This window comes from Caenorhabditis briggsae, assembly GCF_000004555.2.
Source record: "Caenorhabditis briggsae complete genome, chrII, whole genome shotgun sequence".
Lineage (NCBI taxonomy): Eukaryota > Metazoa > Nematoda > Chromadorea > Rhabditida > Rhabditidae > Caenorhabditis > Caenorhabditis briggsae.
The window spans coordinates 9,050,175-9,068,809 of NC_013486.2; the positions used below are offsets into that span (position 1 = coordinate 9,050,175).

At 39.3% G+C, this 18,635-nt stretch overlaps 7 protein-coding genes across 7 annotated transcripts; 3 read left to right on the top strand and 4 right to left on the bottom strand.

The window, feature by feature from the left end:
- Positions 1 to 449: 449 nt before the first annotated feature.
- CBG02714 lies at positions 450 to 6,766 on the bottom strand (the record flags this gene model as incomplete). The annotated part of the gene is made up of 6 exons (XM_045242457.1): positions 450 to 1,115; positions 1,228 to 1,472; positions 1,536 to 1,607; positions 4,572 to 4,643; positions 4,777 to 4,857; positions 5,224 to 6,766. 6 exons carry the CDS (start codon positions 6,764 to 6,766, stop codon positions 450 to 452), a joined length of 2,679 nt encoding a protein of 892 aa, XP_045092225.1.
- Positions 6,767 to 6,997: 231 nt separating this feature from the next.
- On the bottom strand, positions 6,998 to 8,074 carry CBG02713 (the record flags this gene model as incomplete). The annotated part of the gene is made up of 3 exons (XM_045242458.1): positions 6,998 to 7,233; positions 7,547 to 7,821; positions 7,866 to 8,074. The coding sequence occupies 3 exons, from the start codon at positions 8,072 to 8,074 to the stop codon at positions 6,998 to 7,000; spliced, it is 720 nt and encodes a 239-aa protein (XP_045092226.1).
- A 516-nt stretch (positions 8,075 to 8,590) lies between these two features.
- On the bottom strand, positions 8,591 to 9,501 carry CBG02712 (the record flags this gene model as incomplete). The annotated part of the gene is made up of 5 exons (XM_045242459.1): positions 8,591 to 8,630; positions 8,679 to 8,973; positions 9,131 to 9,199; positions 9,268 to 9,404; positions 9,452 to 9,501. The coding sequence occupies 5 exons, from the start codon at positions 9,499 to 9,501 to the stop codon at positions 8,591 to 8,593; spliced, it is 591 nt and encodes a 196-aa protein (XP_045092227.1).
- Positions 9,502 to 9,931: 430 nt separating this feature from the next.
- CBG02711 lies at positions 9,932 to 11,636 on the top strand (the record flags this gene model as incomplete). Its single annotated transcript, XM_045242460.1, has 3 exons — positions 9,932 to 9,984; positions 10,488 to 10,781; positions 10,829 to 11,636. 3 exons carry the CDS (start codon positions 9,932 to 9,934, stop codon positions 11,634 to 11,636), a joined length of 1,155 nt encoding a protein of 384 aa, XP_045092228.1.
- Positions 11,637 to 11,761: 125 nt separating this feature from the next.
- On the bottom strand, positions 11,762 to 12,698 carry CBG02710 (the record flags this gene model as incomplete). Its single annotated transcript, XM_002630926.2, has 2 exons — positions 11,762 to 12,578; positions 12,628 to 12,698. The coding sequence occupies 2 exons, from the start codon at positions 12,696 to 12,698 to the stop codon at positions 11,762 to 11,764; spliced, it is 888 nt and encodes a 295-aa protein (XP_002630972.2).
- A 1,454-nt stretch (positions 12,699 to 14,152) lies between these two features.
- Positions 14,153 to 14,783, top strand: CBG02709 (the record flags this gene model as incomplete). The annotated part of the gene is made up of 2 exons (XM_045242462.1): positions 14,153 to 14,227; positions 14,274 to 14,783. The coding sequence occupies 2 exons, from the start codon at positions 14,153 to 14,155 to the stop codon at positions 14,781 to 14,783; spliced, it is 585 nt and encodes a 194-aa protein (XP_045092229.1).
- A 113-nt stretch (positions 14,784 to 14,896) lies between these two features.
- Positions 14,897 to 18,511, top strand: CBG02707 (the record flags this gene model as incomplete). The annotated part of the gene is made up of 7 exons (XM_045242463.1): positions 14,897 to 15,104; positions 15,152 to 15,552; positions 15,677 to 15,871; positions 16,572 to 16,582; positions 17,008 to 17,476; positions 17,521 to 17,699; positions 18,235 to 18,511. 7 exons carry the CDS (start codon positions 14,897 to 14,899, stop codon positions 18,509 to 18,511), a joined length of 1,740 nt encoding a protein of 579 aa, XP_045092230.1.
- Positions 18,512 to 18,635: the final 124 nt, after the last annotated feature.

Consider the following 18,635-nt stretch of genomic DNA (forward strand, 5'->3'; position numbering starts at 1 on the left):
AACTTATGTTTCTTATTTTGCAATGCCGACAGTACCGGACAACGGTTTATTAATTGTACCTACTTTTTGAATAATTCAAAATAGCTACTTTTAGACGTCTAAAAAATAGCAGAATTTTTTGGCTGACAGAATTTTTTGGCTGTGAGACTGAGCATTTCCAGGTCTACTAAACGGAAATTTAGCTGAATACTGTAGCTAATTTCAAGCGGTATATCTCATTTGGATGAATTTGAAAAAAAAACTGTTCCCTAAACATTGGTTCTATTTTTTTTTCGGTAGATAGAAAATAAGTAAAATTAATAAGCTTTATTGTATTGAGAGTATTGAAAATATAATTCTTAGAAAATTGAACTTAACAACTTTTCATAGGATTGTACTTGTTAGACAAAAAATTGAACACTGAAAAAAATTAAATTTTACAATAAACATAAAAATCAGAAAATATTATTTTAAACGAATTCTGTTGTAGTGGAAATGTGTTTGGTCATGTTCAAAAGACTATTGGAGTGATCATTCATATCCACCAACCAAATCCATATTCCTCCCAATTTCTGTGTCTTGGCGTAGTTCATTTTGTCAGATATGCTCCTTCCAGTTTCAAATGTCAAATAAGATTTCGCATTTTGGTTGTAGATATAAGACGTTTTTGTAGTCTCATCATACACTGCATCCGACAATGTCCATTTCTCGTGATCTACTGCCCACATGGGAATGTAAGGATTCCCTTCTGGTTTTCCATCGAATAGTTCGGAATTTCGAAAAATCTCTTTTCCCTCTACTATGGGTGTTGTCACATTCTTCCAAAGCCTTGCATAAAACGGAATCACAATATTGAATTTTTCGGGTTGCTCTGTTTTTCCGACATAGTATTCCATTGTGTAATTGACATTGAAATTCGTTCTCAGCGCAACTCCACTATACAATGGAGCAGACGGGCCCACTGAAGCTCCCCATTGATTTTCCCATGGTCCATAGTAGTCCATCGACCACACATTCACAAAATCCACTTGGCTCAGAATCCCATCCAAATCAAAACCGGCCTCCCAGTTTTCAATTCCAGTGGGTGGAGCTGTTATGGATAGCAACTGATCACAGCTCATTTTTTGTTTGAGTTCCTTTAAGAAACTGCTGAATGCACATTTTTCCCCACGCGGTGGCCACCGCCAGAATATATTGACACCAGCAATTTGATTTGTTTCGATGAAAAAAACAATTGATTTCAATCACTGTTGAGAAATCTTGTCCTCCGATTGAAAACATCATTTTTACATTTGCATCTTTGGTTTTCCGGCTCAAATCCATAAAACGTTGCTCGCCAGAACTATCAACAAATTCAAGTTGTCCTTCTGACGTCATCAAGACAGAAGCAAAAACTGCATGAGTCAATTTCATAAGTTGACATTTTGTAATTTCTGTGGATTCCTCTCCTGAATAGAATCCCACAATTCGTTTTTGAGAAGGCGGTTCGTTGTCTGGAAATTAATTTTTATAATACAGTGCATTCCCCTTTAACAAATGAAATGAAATTATTTTACTTTCTGTTTGAATAATAGGTATCATGTCATAGTCAGTCATATCTGTTTGAATACCGTAAGGACTTTCCGATTCTGAAATCACTAGCATTTAAAACCTAGCAAGCATGACAGTGTCCAAAAGGTTTGAGGTTTATACTAGCAAGAAATCGGTCGTTCCGAGGAGGGGGACATGAGGAAAAAAACTTGACTGATAGGATAAAACAGCCAGGCGGTCCAAAGTGAACAAACAAAGACAGAAGAAACGTAGGTTGGCTTTGTCCAATATGTTCGATACAATTACGAAACTATTTCGAAATAAATCTTACACGAACTTCCCGAATTAGCTTTTGTCTCTACATATATTCTTTTTTGTCACAGTCATGGAAACACAAGTAAAAGTTTTTAACATTTGAGAATCAAAAGCAAAATTCAAAAATTCCAAAAAACGGTGGTACCAGTGTTGAGAACTCGGAAAATGAGAACTGCTACAAATAAGAACTCGTAAAATATATGTCAAAACCGGAATTTTTTGAAAAATCTTTAAAGGTGGGGGGACAGGAGATTTTTCGTAGTTTTTTTGTAGCTAGAGTATGCATTTACCGTCACGGTGTACAACGCTTAATGTCACTCTGCGTACAGCTGTCGTCCTCGCCTTTATGTATGCAATCGGGCGTCCGCTTTCTCTTTGCCCGCGTGGCTCAGTCGGTAGCGGCGCCGCACCCTCAATCCTCGCCTTCACAAGTTCAACTCCTCGAGGGGCATCTTTGAACGGAATTTCGAGAACATTATTTTTTTCATGTCCCCCCACCTTTAAGTATTGTGGAGAACGAAACCATTTCAAAACTATTTTTCTAAAAAAGTTGGATACTGAACCGGATATTAGAGCCGGTAAGAGGAGTTCTTATTTTCTACTCAGGGAATTTTTCGGCAAGTTGCTAACCCGAAAATTTTGCTTGCCGCTGACAAACGGCAAGCCGTTTTTTCGGGTCAGCAAATTGCTATTTTATAGAGCAAGTTGCCGTTTGAATGCCATCTGAACGCAGCAAGAGAACGGCAACTTGCTTTTTTCACGGCAAGCAACGGCAAGCAAGTTTCATGCATGCGGCAACTTGCTGATGTACGACCCTCCTCGAACAAGGTCAGCAAGCACTAGCAACTTGCTAATTTGTCCAGCAACTTGCTGATTCTGCTCAGCAACTTGCCAAATGGCTCGCAACTTGCCGTTTGCTTGCCCAAAATTCCCTGAGTAGTTCTCATATGTAGCAGTTCTCATTTTCCGAGTTCTCATCCCTGGTACCACTCAAGAAACCCTTTATTCATCATTATCATACTTGTGGAAAAGATGGCCGGCCCGCTTTTTGAAAATTTCGAAATTTTAGAGCGAATTATTATTTTTCAGGATTGATTGTCTTCTTAATAAATGAAAATCCACACTAGAGGCTGATTCTGTCGAATAAAACTGTTTTGAGGTCGTAATTAGAAAAAAAATCATCCTTGGCATAATGAATTTTGATTTTTTCTGCTAGAAATATTTTGGCACATTTGAGAAGTAAAATTTTCGAAAACTTATTCTGGGCGGGCTGTCCCGCGGGCCGGCCAGTCGGCCGGGCCGAGGGTTTTGAAGCAAGCAGGTCGGCCCGGCCATCCACATGTATGATTATTATCCTGTACGTCTAAAAAGTTCCAAACTATTATAGGAAGTCCCCGTATTAGTCCTCCACAAAAAAGTAACCACCATAGTTCAGAACAGGGAGTGGAGACACAGAACCAAGAGTTGTTTTTTTCAAAATTACATAGAAATTATCTATGTATTGTTTCAAACCTCATTTACTTGGTACATTCACATATAAAGTTCATGTAGTTTTAGATAATATATCGGCTATAACTTCACAAACAAATACAACCACACTGCTAATCATAATAGTTCTGCGGCATTTTCTGCACGATTTCGATTAGAAGTGTTGAGTGGGCAATTTTAGAATTTGGAAAGCATTAGAAACCTATGTTTTCAAAAAAGCCCTAAGCTGTCTGGGTCAAGCGGCAGAATTAAAAAAACGCGAAAAGGATTCTATCTGTGCTCTAAAGATCAGTAAACATGAGATACTGTTTTCGATCAATTTCATTAAAAATCTCAACATTTTGTACAGTATTTAAATCCGCTTTTCAACATTTCACTTCAAGAATCATGATGAAAAAAAAATCATCCATTGAAATTATTATCATTTTCTGGTCGAAAATCGGTTAGTCTGTGTGAAGCAACTGCATTCAGAATACTATTTTTTCTGCTGACGGTTTGTAGAACATGTATGAGTTGGTTGAAGTCCACTGGTCCTTTATCCTCAGCTACTTCCTCCAGGAATTTCAATTTTCTTCCTTCTGAAATACGATGTAACTATAATACTATTCTCTTTCTTTATCACGTTCAGATTCTTGTATCTCTACTCTACTCATTAGTTTGACTTTTCTTTTTGTGCTGTTGCATATCGTAATGTGGGGACTGGGCGGTCTCCCCTCTTTCGTGGCGGGATCCCTGGAGCTGCAAAGGTCTGTACCTTTAAACGCGATCAACAAAACAACAACAGAAATTGGCCTATTTAGAGAAAACCAGCTAATCCCAGAGAAAACAAACAATTCTCCTCTCCACTGCGTATCATGGAGAAATTGTTTTCTCTAGTCCTACGCTGAAATATAAGACTACAAACGAAAATTATGGATGATACAGGTTTATTTAGGATGAATACGGTATGTAGAATGCTAGAACCAGAAAAGCCTTGGGGTTCAGTGTGAAAAGTCTATTAATGCTATTAAAAATTGTGATCTACAAAACTCTGAATTCATTGATTCCCCTTTACTAGATCCTACGCCTGGGACTATAATACGCGTATTAATTGGAAAAACTCACGGTCTCTTATTTCTTTAATGAAATTTCCGTTCTGGTCAACCAAAGCTAAATAGGACGGGTGTGTCTTCCACAACGGTGTCGCTAAAATCCCCCTGCACCTATTCCTTCTAGCTACTTGAATCAATTTTGGCACCAAAACAGGCGGAGGTACCCACCAAGTAAGGGACTTTGCTGCACACGTGAAATGGTCAAAGGCGTCGGTTCCGCTGGAGGTGGGCTCGGGATATCTGGAAAAGTAAACACTGTGTTTAGCATTTCTCTCTGAAGCGAACAGATCGCATTTTACTCGACCCTATCTCTTCTGGGCCCATTCAAACGCCCAGTCTTGTACTCCCCAGTCATCTGTATCAAACTCTCTGCTTGCTGCATCAGCTTCTGTGTTTTCCTCGCGGGGAATCCACAAGAACCTTGCCGGCCCAATTTGCTCTACACTGTCCCATACTCTCTCCGCTACCTTATGCAACTCTAGTTTCATCGAACCTTTCTTCAGTACTGACACTGCCGCCTGACGACTATCCGAGTGTATAGAAATCGCGCCTCTTATCTGCTCTCTCAGTGTTCTTGTCGCGAACTCCACCGCCCTCAGTTCTCTCAAAGCGCTAGATTCCTTTCGGAAACTCACATCACCTATCTCTGACGCTTGCCATACTGTCTCTTTTCTGCTATTTTTAAGAACTGCTCCCATTCCTTCTGCTGAAGCATCAGTGTATAGTTACCAAGTAGGATCGAATTGTTCTTCGTTTATACTTCTCACTAAGTCTCCATTCTTTAGCTTTCTCTCCCAGAATTCAACTTCAAACAACTCACTCTGAGACATTGACACTTGAAGGTGTTGCTTTTTTGGGTTGTCGGAAGTCACCCTCGCCACTGTGGCCGCCAGATGTCGTTGCCGCTGCACTGACTCACATTCTGCAACAATAGACATTGAAGAAATGAAACCGCATAACTTTTGACGATCCAGGATCGTTGGCGCTTTGCTCTTTTTCATCTTAGCTAACTGATTTCCCAGGGAAACTTCTCTAGATTCTGTCAATCTGATTGACTTAGTGACCAGGTCACATTTAATACCTAACCAAGTAAACTGTTCACTCGGTGTCCAGAACGATTTTTCTTCTGCTACTGTTACACCTGCTGCTGCCAGCTCCTCTCTTACTAATCTCATCGCTTCTACCGCTTCTTCCCTCGTCTCCGCTAATATTAACCCGTCATCAATATATAAGAAAATTTTTACCCCATTTTCTCTCCATCTGCCCACTAAAGGCCTAAAAACCTTGGTAAGAAGCCATGTAAAATCAAAAGTCGCAGCATAATTCGCTTTTTCTAGGAATGGCCATACCGCTCTCCAATCTTCTAATCGAAACCTAGGTGTCTCAATTCCCTTGTTTAGCGCTGATAAGTCTAGAATCAATCTTAACTTCTTCCCATTATCCGCTACTTGAAGTGGACTACATACTATCGGATTGATTGTTTCCACCACTACTCCTGCTTCCAATAATCTCCCCACTTCTTCATGAACGAAACCTAACAATCTGTTTGACATTCTTCTTATCCCCAGAGGATGTGGTAATTTGAAATTCTCAATTAATATAATCTCAAAACCTCTTTCTACTACTTCTAAAATCCACGGACTAACTGGAATACTAGCCCAAAATTTAGCTTTACTAGACATTAAATCTGGATTAACCATACCTTGGTTTTGCACATTGATTGGCGTAATGTCCTCCTTCTCCACAGTTGTAACAATGGATAACCGCTCGTTTTGTAGGATGAGCTCCCAAACCGTCTGCTTCGTGCTTCGGAACGGTCTTGGCTGGTAATGGTGTTGAGGGGCTGTGAATTGCCGGACTTCAGGGCGCCGTCCCCCGAAGTCCGAATATCGAAACAACTGCCTCGACGGGCCTGGTCTTCTCGAAGCACTCGGTTCTTCTCTAGCGAGAATCGACGCCAATGCCAAAAGCTTCGTGTCACTTGAATCCGATGTTCCCGTCAATTCCGAAATTGCACGCATGCTTTCGACCTGTTTGAGAGCTGATGGATTTCTGTCTAGCAACACAATCTCCTGATTTCGTTTCCGGAGCATCGCTGAAGCCTTGTCAATCGCTTCCTCGAAACTTCCTTTCTTCTTAGCTTCCGCTAACATGTTGATAAGTTGTACGTTGAAATCCACCTGATATTGATATCCTTTTTGCTTCAACGTTGGCGCCTTCTCCTTCTGGAATCCTTGCATCCGTGACAGGAGATTAATCCCAAACAGCTTGCTCTCGACGCTTTCAGCTAACTTGGTAGCAAAACTCTCCACAGCGAACTTGTTTGGATCCTGCGCAGGCCTTTCTCCAGAATCCTCGATCATCTTTTGATCCAATTTCGCACAAACTTGACACAAAAATCGCTTCTAAAACGACTCACGCACCACTACGTAACACACACGTAGACTGGAGGCCCGATGGGCGGCGCTTCCCCCTCTCTCCCCTCTTTTGTGGCGGGATCCCTGGAGCGCGCAAAGGTCTGTACCTTTAAACGCGATCAACAAAACAACAACAGAAATTGGCTAATCCCAGAGAAAACAAACAATTCTTCAACCCTATATTACGGAAAATGTTTTTTCCAGGAGCAAAAGCGCCTTGATCGTGTCTCCAAAGTCTTGCGTAGAACGGAATGACCAGATTGAATTTTGAAGGAGTCTTTGTTTCGCGCTCGTAGTACCGCATCGTAAAATCCACATTGAATTTCTTCTTCTCATGTATTCCTCCATATAATGGAGATGTTGGTCCGGCTGGTGTACCCCATTGATTCTCCCATGGTCCATAGTAATCCATACTGAAGACATTAACAAAATCCACATGCTGTAGAATTCCATTTAAATCATACTTGTAAAAATCCGAGCCGGCCCGCCAAAGCCCGGGCCTGAGGAAAACTTCAAGGCCCGGGCCCGGCCCGGAAGGCCCAAAATTTTGTCATTTTGAACCGAATTTTGAGCTCTCAATACAATTTTCTATATTTTTTGGGCTTTTTAGATTGTTTTTCTGTTTGATCAAAAAATATTTTTAAAAACTCGAAAAAAATTTTTTGATCGAAAAAAATCACATAAGGTTATGTGTTTTTTTGAAATTTTCAAAACTTTTGGAATGACAGGCCCGCCGGGCCTCCGAAATTCGGGAAAAAGCCCGGCCCGACCCGTTACAAGTATGATCTAAATCGAATCCGTTTTCCCATCCATCGATGCCAGCTGGTGGAGCAACTATTGATAGAATGAAATTCTTGTTTACTATACTCATAGATCCTTTGAGTTCCTTTATAAAATCGGTGTACTTAAATCTCTCGGTTTCAGTTGGCCACTTCCAGAAGATATCAACTCCATCAAGACGATTATCCGTGATAAAAGATATAATGGCTTGGATGAAGGTTCTAAAAAGAGTTTATGATTTATGAAACTGAAAACTTTGACTTACTTCTGCATTTCCGGTCGACACACCATAGCGGAAAAATGTTGGAAATTATCGTGTCCACCGATGGAAATCATTAACTTTGCACTTGCCTCGAAATCTACCGAGTATGGAATAATTGAGTCGGATTCTTGGTTTCTCGCTTTTTCTCGACAATAACAAAATCTCTCCTTGATTCCGTTGTTTTGAAATCCAATGGAACCATTATCAGTCATGTGAATATAAGTAAAAACTGCATGAGTAAGCTATTGAAATTGATTTGGTTTTATTTCAGAATCCGCATAAAAATTGAACAGCCCAATCACTCGTTTTTGATTATTCATAGTTCCTGGAAGTTTACTTCGAAAGGAGAACTTTGGAAATGAAAAGCTAACTTACCACTAATTGAATTTTTCAGCTAGAAGAATGCTAAGGTTTAAACTTGTTTTCTCAATTTTCCTCAGATATGCGAAAAAAACGATGCTGCTTGTCAAGAGTAGGAGCAGACAACGAGAGGAAAAGAGAAGTAAACGATGTGTTGGGAAAAATGAGTAAGTGTTTGATAGGTGGCCAGAGGAGGAACGATAAATGATGATAGAAACTTTGAATCTGTGCAGTTTGAACTGAACTTTTTGTTACTCAGGAAATATTTTTCAAACGATACATATGGTTTGATCATTACGATAATTAATTTGCAGAAGGCAGTACTGAAGACTGATGAACGATAACAAAGATTTAATAGTTTCAAAACATCAAAATTGGAGAAGAGACATCACGGATTCGATGAAAGTTCTGAAAGAATTTCTAAATTAGAGAACGATAAACAGGTCTGTTGGTCACCTCGTTTTTGCTGGATCCTCCAAAACGTCTGAAAAATTATCCGAATTATCTGGTCCTCCAATTGAAACCATAATTTTCAAATTTGTCTCATTCGAATCAGACTTTATTGATTTTGTTTTATTTTTCATATCCAGAAATCGTTGTCTGATCCGATCAGTTTTAAATTGAAGCGATCCATCAGCATTCTTTTGAATATAGGCAAAGACTGCGTGAGTCAGTTTTCGAAGTTGAATTTTTGTGATGGGAGTGGATTCGATTTCTGTGTAAAATACAACAACTCGTTTCTTACAATTTTCTGAAATTAGAAAAATGGTCCAAAAGTTAGAATTAATTTTCAGAATAATAAAATCACAGACTTAATGGATCGGACGTTGAGTAATCTTGTTGTGGTAGTTTCAAAGGTATCTCCTGAAAAAAGTTTCTTTTTACCAAAAATATTAAGAGTGACCTACTTTTCGTAATATGATCAAAATCTGTGGTTGGAATTTCTGTTGTCGTAAATAGTGGATACTCCGTTGTTGCTGAAAAAAATTAAAGTATCATTCCCAAAACATTATAACATGAATTTTTCTCGTTTTCAAAATCCCACTTTCTCCCATTGTTTCAGCTACAAATAAGCCAATGAATGAAATCAACAGTGCCAAGACTCCAGTAACGAATAACACAGAAATAATTACAACGGTCGCAGTGCAATAGCGCGCATCATCCAAAGATCCTTCACATTGACTGAAATTTATGATTTTATACTTCGAAAAAAAAAATTATATACCTACTTTTGTTCTATTAGTGATCTCCTCGTCTCTGGATTCCTCCGAGTTTGCATCACAACCCAATAATGAATAGAATAAGAAGAACAGTGTCAAATGATCATATTAGGAAAACTGTTTACAGAAATTTCTACAATGAGGAAGAGATAAGAAAGTGGTGATTGATGGTTTCTCTGTTGAGATGAGTCAATATTGTTCTTTTGTGTCTTTTTAGTAATTTTGCGAAAATCTCGAGTTCAGTAACACTAAACGATTTTTCGGAAATCAAAAATATCAAAATATCGAAATTATTTTTATCAGTTTAAATTTGTCATTTTCTTCATGTGACCTCTAGAAACAGAAAGTGATGGAACAGTTTTAGATAGTACTCATGTTAAGGAAATCCCCAGTCAGCTGACTTAACCTGTATCATTTAAATGGACCGGAGGTCTAGATGTCCTAATAAAAAAGTTCTTGGAGGTTTCTAAATATTTCGGAATTTAGAAAATGTCCACAGGAACGTCAGAAAACAGTGAGCGCCTTCTGGTACCGGTAAATGGGTAAGTCATTTATTTTTTGTTCTAATTGCTGATGTATGTTGTTACGAAATTTGGTCAAACCGTTTAATTTAATACCAGTGGAACTCCGCGGCTAAGAGTAAACCGCATGTTTTGTGAACTTCATACAATTTAAGTGATTCCCGAGCAACAACGAATCTTCTTGAAAAATATGTCTTTCAAAAAATTTATTCAGTTTTTGTGCAATTCAACAAGTTTGAGAATATTTTCGAAAAGTTTAGGTCTCAACTTTATATGTTCCTTATTCGTTAGAAGACCTTACAACCATCCTTTATGTTGAAACTCCATAATTTAACTTTTCAGACAAATGAATCCTCAATCTCGAAATTCGATATATTGTGAATCTGCAGCAATCATCATCAGTGTCCTATCAATCTCCGCGATAGTTGCTTTTTTACTGTCTGCTCTCATATTATACTGTGTCTTTCCAACAGAAGGTAATAATTATTCAAAGTTTTTAAGTTTTTTTTGAGATAATTTTTCAGGCATTCCAGAATCTTCCATTTGCAAAAACGAGTAGTTGGATACTACACCGGATGGGAATCCATGGAAATCAATCGGCAACAACTTTCCAAACTCACCCATGTCATATTTGCCTACGTAGAGATGAGCTCCAATGGAACATTGAAGTTTAGAAGCAAAGTTTCAAGACGAAGATTTTCGGATTTGAGATATAAAGTGAAAATGAACAACTCAAAAACAAAAATTATGTTTTCAATTGGAGGACCCGAAAATTCGAATCACTTTCCAGAAGTTGTAGCTGATTCAGAGAAGAGGAAGTATTTGTGAAATTTAAAAACCAAGCTAAAGACTTTAAGAATTCCAGAAGGTTCATCAACTCTATTCTTGACTTTCTCGATGTCTATCGAATCAACGGAGTGGATATATCATGGGCGTGGCCAAAAGAAGAAGATAAATGGAATTATGTCACATTTCTGAGAGAGTTGCGACAGGAGCTGAGCACATTTGCATACATTTTGTCTATCAAAGTCCCTCCTGTCAATGTGGGCGATTGGGAAATGAATTACGAAATGGAAGAAATTCTGGATCATGTGGACTTTATCAATGCTTTCACAATGGATTATTATGGCGCATGGGGTGATGAGTGGGGTACACCAACCGGACCATCTTCTCCTTTATACTCTGGAATTGGTACTAGAAAAACTTTCAATGTGAATTGGACCATGAAGTACTATGTATGCAGGACAAAACGACCTGAAAAGTTCAATATTGCCATTCCATTCTATGGGACACTGTGGAGAAACGTTGAAGATCTGATCAATCCGGACTATGAGATTTGGAGAAATGTAGAGCTTAAAGGCAATAAACCGGAAGGAAGAGCGTATATGTCTAGGTTAGATATGGCTAGAGAAGGCTGGAAAGTGACACCTGCATATTGGGATCAGGCAACAAATTCTTCGTACATCTGGGATCCAAATAAAAGGACATTTCTGGCATTTGAAAGTGATCGAAGTATAGAAGCGAAAACAAATTATGTCAATGAGATGGGACTCGGAGGAGTTTGGATATGGGCAGTGGATATGGATGATGAGAGGAATAGTCTTCTGAATACAGTCACGTCGAATGGATTGTGTGCAAAAGAAAGTGATGGGACGATCAAATACAAATGCTAAATCGAATATTTAACTTTTGTCGTTAACACTAATCTCGTTTTAAAAAAGGTTTATTGTATGTTTTCAGAAATGTGAAAAAAAAAAGTTGGAAAATAATATAAACAGATATTGAAAATAATCAACAATTAACAGTGATACTTCACATAAATTTGAGTCTTCTTTGAACATAATTCCTTCGAAAAAACCATATTGAGAACACTGCTTTTATCATCGTCCATGTTCAAAGTCCAGAGCCCCACTCCTCCCAAATTCATTGAATTTACGTATTCGATTTTAGCATTAATACTTTTCTCATCTTCAAATGTTAGGTAGGTTTCGTTCACTGGATTATAGATGTAGGAAGTTTTCGATTCTTCATCCCATGTTGCAGGCGATATTTTGTATTTTCTATCTTGTACAGTCCATCTAAACATGTATCCGTCTCCAACAGCCTTATTATCTTTTAGTTCCACATTTCTAATCACTTCCTTTTCTGGTTTCACAGCTTCTTTAACATGGCGCCATAATCTTGCGAAGAATGGAATCACAATGTTGAATTTACTGGGTTGCTTTGTTTTGCATACGTAATAATTCAAGGTTGAATCCACACAGTAGCCGTTTTTTCCCGGCACAGTATTGTATAAAGGAGCGATTGGTCCAGCTGGAGTACCCCATTGATTTTCCCATGGTCCGTAATAATCCATTGAGAAGACGTTAAAAAAGTCCACGTCTTTCAAAGAGTCTTCAAGATCGTACGCGAGTTCGTAACTAGAGATGACCGCAGGAATCGTGAGAGAAATCAAAAATGGTTTTTCTCTATTTCTGATTGTGAGACTTTTGCGTAGTTCTCGGACGAATGTTATGTATCTCCATTTATCTTCCTCGCTAGCACTTCTCCAATAGAAATCAACTCCGTCTATATTATACTCTTCCAGAAGAGTAACAATATTATTGATGAAGACTCTGAGAATATCTTACATAATTTCCTTGAACAGAAGGTATAAAGTCTTACTTCATTTTCTCGAAATTTCCTACCACTGAAGCAAAGTGTTCGGAATTCCCATATCCACCAATTCCAATCATCACCTTCACATCTGACTAAGCACTCTTTGCTTTACTGTTCAAACTCAAAATACGGTTTTTCGACTTGTCAGATTTGAATTGTAGTTTTCCATCCCATGTCATTTCGATATAGGCAAAAACGACATGAGTCAACTATGAAAGTTGTTGCTTTGTGATATCCATTGACTCAAATTCAGTGTAGAAACCAACGATACGTTTTTCACATGGTGAAAATTCTAGAAAAACAAGAAAAAACACTATAGATGTCATTATAAAACCCAACTTGTTTTTTGCGGTGGTAGTTGATTTTCGGAAGTAATCAAAGCTGTCGTCGTGGTGTTAGATAAGATGTTACTTGTAGTTTCGATAGAATTTCCTTGAAAATTTAATTGACGATGATAAGTAGCGAATTTTACTTACTTGTACGAAGATCTGCATAGATTTTGTCCTCGTTTGTAGCATACTGCAGGAAATCGATTTTTTCTAGAAGGAGAACAAATTTCTTTGGCAACTTTCACTTTTGGAAAGTTAGGCTCTTTATGATTTAACGGGGGTTTATTTAAATAACGGGGGTTTAAATATTAGTTTTTTCAAATTGTTTATTAGTCTTTTGATTGTTTATTTCCCTGATTCCCAAACCATGATGTTACTAACTTTTTTGTTTCTGTACTTTTTTGTTCGAAAATACAGTGTTCCACAAAAAGATGCGTCCACCCTTCTTGTGTTCTGAAACAATTATTTAGGTCAGTATTCGTGAAAAGGTCAACATGAAAAATAAAGATTTCCCTTCAAAACCTACGTACACAGGGTAACGGCTGCGCATGGTATATGTCTAGGCGCGCATATAGGATGCTATGTATGTGCACCCATAATAATTCCGTGGTCGCTGGGCACGACTGGTCGCCGGTGGGCGCACTATATGCGTCGTCGCTGGGCACGACTGGTCGCCGGTGGGCGCACCCATATAGCATCCATATAGCATGCACACTTTTCCCATGAAAACCATACTTGTGAAATTTCGGCCCGGCCCGGTTCGGCCCGGGCCGGGCCGGGCCGAGAGAAAATTTTCAGGGCCCGGCCCGGCGGCCCGGCAGAAAAAAAACAAAATTTTTGAAAAATGAATTTAAACAGCCGCCATTTTTGTCAAAGCGATAAACAACGCGAATGCGGAATTTCGGAGCATCGTATTTAAAACATTTTATTTTATTTTATTGTGTTTTTTCAATGTTTTTCGCATTTTCTTCCAGTTTTCTCGATTGTTTGCTCTATTTTGTCATCAAATTATTTAAAACTGATAATTGTAGAAACTTCCACGCCTCGAGCGCATCGTCTCTCCCTCAAAAAACTTGGATAAACTTTGTGAAAAGCGCACGCCATTGGCCCATCCTCCATACACAAAAATTGTTTTGAATTCTCGAAAAAAGTCCCACGCCTCGAGCGCATCTTCATAGCCATTATTCTTCCGAACAACCGAAATGAACCGTAAGAAGACGGAAGCCGATCGAAAGTTTCTGAAGCTCCTGGAAAGTGATGGAGATGAAGCCGTTTTGGTGAGCTTTTCGTGAAATATTGTTCCAAACCAACTAATGTTTCTAGGGAGACGAGTTCAAATCTGAATTAGTCAAGCAGATTATGATCAAATCAGTGGAGAGTTACGAATACTGTGCCTCAGGAAGAGCGTTGTGTACCCAATGCAAAACTTTGTTGTCCGCAACAGACGGTGGTCACGTTTTTCGGCATTTGGATCGATGCACTGGTAAAAGAGCTGCCAGCGAACCCATTCCGGAAACAAGTGATGAATCGCTCCGATCAGTAGAACCGTTGGCTAAGCAACGAAAATTGACAGGTACAAGAAAAAAAAGATACATATTTTCAAACATTGGTTCAGATTTTTCGAAGCGACAGTTCACAAAAGAGCAAACATCGAAAATTACTCGCGCACTTGCCAAGCATGCGTTGAGAACGGGAAAATCTTTCAATTACATGGGCGGAGATTGTATGAGAGATCTTGTTATTGATGTAGCGAACGCCACTGGCAGTGGAATATTCGGAAAGGAAGCCAAAGCTCAATCCCTCATCGCCAAACGATCCAAACACATACATTGAGATTTTCCGATGAACTTATCAAACGAGCTTTTGGTGAACTAAAGCCGTACGTTGGAAAACAACGAGTTAATTTGATCGTTGATCATGGAAAAATTGTTTCGAACTGCCTATCCATGTTTGCCTCGTACATCGACGACACATTCAAGCTAAGACTGTTGCCTATCGGATTTATCCCTAGTACAGATAGTAAAACCGGAGCAGACACTGCCGATGCAATTATCGATCGACTTCAATCAGTTGGCTGGTCGGAAGAAGAAGCGAGGGCTTGTTCCATTACTGCCGACGGTGCATTAGCAAATTTAGGTACATATTTTTCGTCTTGTAAGTTCATTCCTTTCTTGTTCTTTAGTGAACCAAAAAACTTTCAGATATTCGATGCGTGAGCCACTCCATCCATCTTCTGGGTGAAAAAGTCGTTGACCCGTTGGAAAAACATGCGAAGATGTTGGACCCGGAAATTATGAAACTGCTTCCGATCGCAAGAGAATGTCTCGACAATGCCCAAAACGTCTCTTCGGCCATTAGAAACAACTTCCAAGCGTGTTCGGAGATGTCACGTCTACCCACACTGCCAAACGATACTCGCTGGCTGAATGGACTCAAATGTCTTGTGGATGTTACAGAACTGAGCAAAGAAATTCTTGATTTAGTGTCGAAATTGTCTCTGAAAGGCAGAACATCAATGTATTGGCTTAACGATCATCCTGAATACGACAATGCAGTTCTCCACATCTTGAAACCACTTCTGACCTACTCAATCGATTTTCAAGTAAGAAATCCCCATAACTACAACATACACAATAGTATTACTCATCTTTCAGAGACAAGACGAAGTCACAATACACCGTGTTCTTCCTGCCTATAAAGTCATATTGAATAAATGGTCGGCATAGAAGGATCGGGACTTTACAAAGATCGTGGACAAGGATATTGTGGATTTGGATCTGATTGAAGCCATGGCCACATCTGGTCTCAAACCTCTCCAACATTATTATTCACAGTTTGGGACCCATCATTATGGAGCAACATTGCTATCTCCCCGTACAAAGCATATGAAGAACTTTACGAAAGAAGAAAGAAAAAGAGCTGTAAGCTACATCAGTGAAATGTTGCCAAAGGATCTGATCGACCTCAATGTTGACACGACAGAAGTTCCTGACAAGGGAAGTGTTTTAAAAGAGGCGTTGAGAATTTGCTCAAAATTTCAGTACTGATAGTTTGAGATATCCGCAACACAGACTAAAAAATCTAGGTCATAACCCCACCAGGAAGCTGAAAAACTTCGTCTGAAAATTCTGCCCGATTTGGGCGCGCACTTTCCCCCCTCTCCTATACGCCCTCCGCGCCAGAGGAAAATGTCGGTTGCGTGGTGTAGCGGTAAGAGGGTAACACATTAGGTGAGACTCCACGATCTACAGGATTTGAGTAAGTTTCAGTTCAGTGAATCATTACATATACATATGTTACGGTTAGGTTGGACTCCAGAGGACGATGAATGCCACAAAATCCAAATGTATCCCGATGTTATTAATCTTCCTGGAAAACCAAATATGTTCCAATTTGCGAACGGAGAGTTTGTGGAGTTAGACAAAGTCAAGGAAGCGGTCGCTTATTTTGGATCAAAAACGGTATTGAACAATAATGGATCAAAAGTCCGTCCAAGTTTGGAACAAGTTCACACTAAATTTCGATTCATCAGAAACCGCAACCATATGGACAAACTTCGGGAGTAAGAGACTCTGGGTAAAAACTTCTTGTTGTTTTTTTTTCTGAAATAGATATTTTAAGGCTCCACCAAAGCAAATAGGAAGAGCAATTTGGAGTTCATTTCGATGGAGCTCGAGAAAGAAGTTAGGATGCATATTGAAAACGGAAAAATACTCCACGACTCGGTTCTCCGTTTTTTGATTGCTGGGATCATCAAGAAATACAAAATCGACATCGAAAATTTCATTGGATCGGAAAGCTGGTTGAATGGTTGGAAAGCTCGGTTTGGAATCACTTCCAGGAAGATCACAAAATTTGTTTCCACGATTCGTCACAAAACGCGCGATCAGATTGAGAAGGATTCCAAGGAATTTGTGACTGCTGCTAACCAATTTTTTCCATTGTATCATTCATCCAATATATACAATGCGGACCAATCCGGATTCCAGATCGAGATGTATACGGCTCGAACTCTCACTTTGAAAGGATCGAGAAACGTCCATTGCGTTGTTGGAAGTGAATCGTCGACGACACATTCTTATACAGTACTCCCGTTGATTTCGGCATCTGGCAAGCTTCATCCCAAATTATTTGTGACGCTGAAAGAATCAAAAGGGCAATTTCCACAAAAAGGCCATTTCCAAGCTTCAAATCTTGAAGTTACTTGCCATACTAGCCATATCATGACGAAAGAACTTATGAAAGTCTTCTTTCAAAAAATCGTGTTCGACTCGTCTATGCCGAATGATGCTCTTTTCATTGTAGATTCGTGGAACAGCTGGAAAGACACTGCCGCCATCGATTCGGTCACCCCTTCATCCCACAAGTTGAAATTATTGACGATTCCTGCTGGATGCACTGGGCGTATCCAACCATGTGATGTTGGCATTTTTGGATCCTTCAAGAAAGTTGTGAAGACACTCACCAACTATGCCCAATTGACCAACAGCAACTACAAGTTTCAAACCAGGGATGAAACTCTGAAGGTCAGCTACCTATTTGTCAAACAGTTCAAAAAATGAGTTTACAGCTCCTCTCCCTGGTCTGGCGGCAGCTGTGCTCTCCGAAGCTCGAGAAGTGGGCCCGATATGCTTGGGTTGCAGCTGGATACGATGTGCCCCGTCCAGCAAGTTTCGAAACTCCAGCACAACTTCTGTTTCCACGAGGTGTCGCTGGAGATTGTACAATGCATGGTTGCTCCAGCACATCGTTTGTGAAGTGTCTCTATTGTGAAAAATTATTCTGTTTCGAACATTTTGTCATTGACCATCACAACTGTTGATTGATTTTGATTTATTTAATAACATTTTGATAAATTCAGTACCTCTATATCTTCGAAATATTGAAATAAAAGTATGAAAAAAACCAAAAAAAATGTTAACCACAGTGGGGTTCGAACCAGTGGAGTCTCACCTAATGAGTTACCCTCTTACCGCTACACCACACAACCGACATTTTCCTCTGGCGCGGAGGGCGTATAGGAGAGGGGGGAAAGTGCGCGCCCAAATCGGGCAGAATTTTCAGACGAAGTTTTTCAGCTTCCTGGTGGGGTTATGACCTAGATTTTTTTTTTTTCAAACTATCAGTACTGAAATTTTGAGCAAAATTCTCAACGCCTCTCTGAAAACACTTCCCTTGTGAGTATATTTTGGAAATGAGCGATAACACTGAGAAAGCACCGACTCATAGCGAACTGAAAAGGTGCTTTTTCGCTCCCATCTAATTAAAACTAATTCGCTTGCAGATATCTCGACGAAAGTTTCAACGTGAAAAGTAGCGAGAAGATCGAAGAATATTGGAGCCGTAAACGTCTCGATTATCCGGCCTTATATACAGTTGCAACAAAAGTGCTGTCAATCGTGCCTAGTGAGTCGGTTTGTGAGACAACCTTCTCGACAGCTGCATTTCTTTTGGACAAACGTCGAACACGTTTACGCACTGAAACCGTTGAAAAGATCGTTGTCGGTAGTCAAATCGCTTCGAAAAATCCCGATTGGGTTGATGATTTGAAAACTAATTGAATTTTCAACCTTACTTTACTTGTTATGTTTTCTTTTTGTTATATTTGAAAATTGTTATGATATCATGCTGTTTTTGTTTTCGAAAATGAATTTATTGATTTTTAGAATGTATTGAAAAATAACT